The sequence below is a fragment of the Kryptolebias marmoratus genome, linkage group LG15 (assembly GCF_001649575.2).
Source record: "Kryptolebias marmoratus isolate JLee-2015 linkage group LG15, ASM164957v2, whole genome shotgun sequence".
Classification (NCBI taxonomy): domain Eukaryota; kingdom Metazoa; phylum Chordata; class Actinopteri; order Cyprinodontiformes; family Rivulidae; genus Kryptolebias; species Kryptolebias marmoratus.
In genome coordinates this window covers 9,721,638-9,727,086 of record NC_051444.1, presented here as the reverse complement: position 1 = coordinate 9,727,086, position 5,449 = coordinate 9,721,638, and the positions used below count along the sequence as shown (strand labels likewise).

At 39.5% G+C, this 5,449-nt stretch overlaps 1 protein-coding gene across 1 annotated transcript; it reads right to left on the bottom strand.

Moving 5' to 3' along the window:
• Positions 1-957: 957 nt before the first annotated feature.
• On the bottom strand, positions 958-4,178 carry gins2 (GINS complex subunit 2). Its single transcript, XM_017441553.3, has 5 exons — positions 3,786-4,178; positions 3,535-3,649; positions 2,257-2,356; positions 2,049-2,175; positions 958-1,472 (listed from the first exon to the last, which is right to left on the bottom strand). The coding sequence occupies exons 1-5, from the start codon at positions 3,936-3,938 to the stop codon at positions 1,344-1,346; spliced, it is 624 nt and encodes a 207-aa protein (XP_017297042.1). The 5' UTR covers positions 3,939-4,178; the 3' UTR covers positions 958-1,343.
• Between the last annotated feature and the right edge of the window lie 1,271 nt (positions 4,179-5,449).

Genomic DNA, 5,449 nt, shown 5'->3' with positions numbered 1-5,449 from the left:
CCCCACGAGGTCTGACGAGTGTTCCAGTGACTTCCACCTTTTGACGCCCGCCGTCGCAGTTCTAGGGGTTGCATGCGAGACTGGAGACCCGCACGGAGCCATCGTTTAGTCGCCCGCGTTGTTTTGAAGCGCTAAGTTACAAAGATTGGATGTTTGGTGTGAAAGGATGAAGCCTTTCAGTCACTCCGATTGCAAAGAACAATGTCAAACCTTAAAAAAAAAAAAAGTACTCAAAGGTAATTTATAATAAAAAAATAAACCCGAAGCACAACTATGCCACACGTTCCAAGTGCCTCAGTAATTTGGGAGCATGTGAAAGAGTTGCAGTCCACACGTTGAACATTCTCCACCCGACATTAGTGATCAGGGACTTCCCATTAAAGCGTCTTACTGCATCTCTTACACCTTTCAAATACGTGACGAAATTTATCTCTAAATGAGTTCAATCATAACCCCCTTTTTTTTTGTTTGAATAAATGAGGCCTAATCCAGATCAGAGGACCACAGAGTGTTGTCTGTTACTTTCCCGCCGCAGCAGAGGGCTAACGGCGCAGCCTGTCGGTGAAACGAGGATCCATGCATGCTGAGGGAAGCTGCCAACGGGCTGGGGAGGATGGTGCAGTCAGACGGGCCTCTTCCTCAGCCTCCCTGCGTCTCCAACCCGCGCACACCCATGCAATAGTCCTGTTACTCAGTGGAGGATGTCTAGATGCTGTGAAATCCTGTTTTTAAAAAAAAAAAAAATGTATGTGTTTAAATTCATTGTAATGTAATATATTCTTTGTTGAATGTAGTAATTAGGTATTTATGAATATATGGCTGTGATTTCAGACAAAAAAGAAAATAAAATACTTCAAAAACGTTAAACATCAACAGTCGTGCGTCCGCCTGTCGTAGAGGGACATCTTTAGGATTAGAAAAACTGATTTCCTTCAACATAAAAGCTCTTAACACCTGTTAGGTATATAAAAAATGTCCTTTAATCATTTTGCAAATAAACAGTAAAGCTGAAAAACACCACTGATCAAGATTACAGCTGTATACAGAAAAACAAATATATAAGAAATGACTGTTCACACTTCTGTCAAATGCTAAAAACATGAGCAGCCATAACTTTTAAATTACAGATGCATTCATCCCAGACAGCATACTCGTATAAAACATGTTGCTCTGTAGAAATGCAAGTCGTCTTCGAAAGAAGAGTGAATCCTTCAGAGACCGGGCGACGCTCCGTGCAGAACCTGCTTGGTAAATACGCAGTCATGGTTCAGTGCTTCAAGCCCAGCCTGCCAAAACTATCGAGACGAGGTCCAATCCTGCTCCACGGGCCTGCGTGTTCTGGATCAGTAGTCCGTGAGCTGGCCCTTCCTGGAACCGGGCTGCAGATTGGAGCGCAGCTTGTACATGCAGTTCAGGGAATCCAGGAGGAACTCTCGTACGGTGTTGATCTCCATCAGCGTCAGGTTGTCCAGCTGCAGAGAGAGACGAGAACACGCTCCGGTTTCAGAACACACCCAGGGATTTTTTTTTTTTTTTTTTTTTTTAAACTTTAAACATTTCTAAACGGAAAAAGAAGATGGGCCATTTTTGTCAGCAACTGGGCCTAAACCACGAGGCTAATCGGTGACTTAGTGACAGAGGTGTTTCACACCGGCTCACCCTCATCTGTTCATTCTCACACTCTAAATGTTCGATCGGGGGAATGTGAAATGGACACATTCCCTAACGAGTCAGACTCCTGGATCCTGATATGGGCGAGAACAGGAAGCAGTTTGTCCAACAGCTAAAGGGACAAACAGATAATCCTAATAATTCTGCAAAAGAGTGAAACAATGACTGCTAATCCTGTTAACTGAGAATAAAATCTTAAGGAGCGCCAGACTTTATTTTACGTATTAAATTAATGTTTATAAAAATAATCACATCTTTCTGAAGTTTTAATTTTTAAGACATTTTTTTCCTCGCCCCAAATGAGAGACAACCTATTTATGTTCAGCAGAGAGCGCCGAACGCCCCCTCTCAGAGTTTATCCGGTTAAAAAGCATCACCTGAGCGTGAGCCTCCTGCTGACTGATGAAGCTGTCGGCGGACAGGCGGAGTTTGGCGATCCGAGTGTCCCAGATGTCTTTGACCAGCGTGCGGATTTCATCTGCTTTAGGAATGTTGTCAGATGCACTATTAAAGACAAAAAAGACCATCATCATCATCAAAAAGCACAGCGGGACGGAAGGTGGCATATTAATGTTGGTGACTCACTGGTTCAGCAGGAGTTTGGTGAGCTCCATATAGTGAGGACTGGGAACAGGAGTGAAGGCGTCTTCTTTTCTCTCGAGCTCTCGCATCTCCTCCAGTTTCTCTGTCCCGCGGAGCAAAACATTTAGAGCAGGAAAACAATACCAGGTGTAATAAACCTGAATGGGTTTTGTTGTAAAACAAACATTCTTCGTAAAACTTCTTGATTTTATGCTTTGACTTGTCAAAAAAAAGAGGTTAATCCAGGATAAAAGCTGTTGAAGACATCATTCTTAACTCATTTTACTGTTTGAATCAAAATTTTACCAAAGGTTCTGACTTATCTAATGCAAAAATGGAAAAAAAGCAGCACAAACACATGTTCTGCAACAAGAAAATGATTAGAAATGTTATGAATAGGCAGGATAAAGTTTAACCTGTTTAAAGTCAGTGGTAACTAATTAATTGCCATGTAAAAAAAACATTTTAATTAGCTAATACTAAACACAATCGTGTGATTCTGTTAACCACAGAATCAAAGTTTCGTTCTTAAACTTTAAACTTCAGTTTCACATAAAACAATCAGTAAAAAAGTAAACAAACAGTTGATCCACACTAACACTGTCTCCAGTCTTCATTAGTCAAAGCCCTCAGATATTTGATCTATTTTATCAGCATGTTATAGTGAATCCAACACTAGTATCACTGACCTAACGATTTCATTTATGCAAATTCATTAGTAAAACTGATGCTACGTCTGATTTCAGTAAATGTGATTTTCCACGAATGGCTCGCTTACTTCTGCACACATTTTACCAAACTGGACCGAAACCTTGAGCACACAGTTTTCTGAACTGAGGGATCTGATTTGGACAAACTGTTTTATTTCCACACCGTCACTAGCTGGGCTCAGTATTCAGACTTTCTGAGGGTCTTACAGGTTTTATTTTTGCTTTTAGAGGGCAGGAATCTGGTGCTTTTCTGCACGTTTCTTTCAGTCCTGTACAGAAACCTGACCATTTTCACAGAAATACTTTGTTAAGCCACTCAATGCAGACCTACTAATCATTAAAGCTATATTTTAAATGACAAGAAAACATGTCTCAAAACAATAACACATTAGCTGAGTGCTTAAAGTTGCACTTTTATTAAAATAGTAGTTTTTCATCAGTAAATGACCTGAAACCATCCTCCACTGCTGCATGAAGAGGAACAGTGGATTGTAAAAAAAAAAAAAAAAATGTCCAAAGATCTGAGCCACTTGAAAAGATGTCAAACATGAAAAACATAAATAACAATTACCAACATCCATCCAGTCCGGTGGGATAATCCTGCATTTCTGTCTCTGTTTCAGGTTGAGAGCCAGCCACACAGGGACTTCAACAGGAAGGCCGGGGTTGAAAGGTCCCAAGTCTCCCTGAGGACACAAAGGTGGGGTTTGTTTTGAAGGGTGAAGCATAAGGGTTGTAGTTTAAGAGCCATTAGGATAGTCAGACTACCGTCGTTTGTTGCTGTCCGCGAATCACTGACGACAACACTCCCCTCATACTCACCCCGATCAAATAGATCTTGTCCAGGCTGAAATTAGGTATTATTTTCACGAGCTGCTTCTCGGCGAGGAATTCTACCTCTGAAGGATCCATGGCTGTTTCCCGCGCTGCAAACCGTACGAGCCAAAAACAACGAGGAGTGGACAGCGACGTCATCAACAGGAAGTACGACAGCGGAACGTGCGCGCCGTGCGCCGTCTAATGTCCGCGTCTTTTACACCCTTTGGACGCATTCTTTCCCATCTAGTGTGTCCTAACCACGGCAGAATTGTATTTCAAATACCGACTAAACATGTATGGGAAAAACTAAGATAAGCTAACCATAACTACACCGACGTTACCGTAATTTGTTTTAGAGTTCGTTCAGACCGGAAGTAGCAGGACTAGCTGCAGTGGCGGACATGCGCCGCTAGAGGCAGACGCTGAGCTACAAACAGGAAGTTCCTGTTTCAAGAAGTTTATTAAAATAAAACAGTCAACTATGCATTTCACGAAACACTCAGTAGAATAGTCATACTTGTAAATAAGTATACTGATTCCCTGTAATGATACAATAAAATATATACGCAGTAGTATAAAAAACGCAAAAGCCAATTGTTTTTGGTGTTAAAACATTAATTGCTTATGGTAAATTTGCATTCACTGTTTAATGTTTACACTAATGTAAAATTGAGGTGTTACATATATTTGAATTATTTCAAGTGTTTTCTAACTATAAAAATAAAACTAGTTTTGCAGTTTAGTATGGCTTTCACTACACACCTTTTATTGAAGTTGATACACTATTAAAACACTTTAAACTATATTAGAATCATTATTAGTATAAAAACACACTAAAGTTCTTGTATAGAGTTATGGCAACGACATATATTCTGGTTATGGCATTTAGGATGTTATTCTGGTGTACAAGTTTATGCCGTAAACAGTGATCTCAGTTTTATGTTGCATGTAAAACCTTACAAACGCTTCGTTTGAAATCTTTAGAGACAATCTACTTCAAGCTACTCACAAAAGCAAATGCAGAATAAACACGACTCTCCAGTTTTTCGGACAAGACCTTGTCTGAAACAGTGATAGAAAACACTGAAGTCTGCTGATACAACTGAGGGATTTTACTGCACTGCCTGCCAGATGACAGCTGGACAATGTTGATGTGAATTTTTTATTTATTTTGTTCATTATTTGGGCTCCACACAGACACGTCACCTCACTGGTGAATCAGTCAATGGGAGTCAAATTTGCTCCTTTATAGTCCACAATAGAATTGATATATTTAGTGGCGTTACAAAAAGCATAAAACAAATGTGGAAAAATGTAGTGTACAGTGCTGAGGTTTATTTTAGGCAGTCATCAACTGCAAAGAACTTTTTTCAAGTAATAAAATCATTCAGTTCTAATATGAGTGTTCTTGTTAGAAACCTTCAAGTCTGTGAATTTAAATAACTGTAATAACAATGTTTAATATAGCTTTAATACTATTAACAGAATTGTTTAGAGGGGCAAATATTTCTCATTAAAAAAACAAAAAAACATCATTGTTTTAAAAATAAAATGTGCTAATAATATCATAATACAGAGGAATAAACACAGGTAAGGAGTTGTTATTTCATTTCAGACGGCTGAAATATTTGGTTCCCCCCTTGTAACTTTTGCAAAAAAAGAACAAA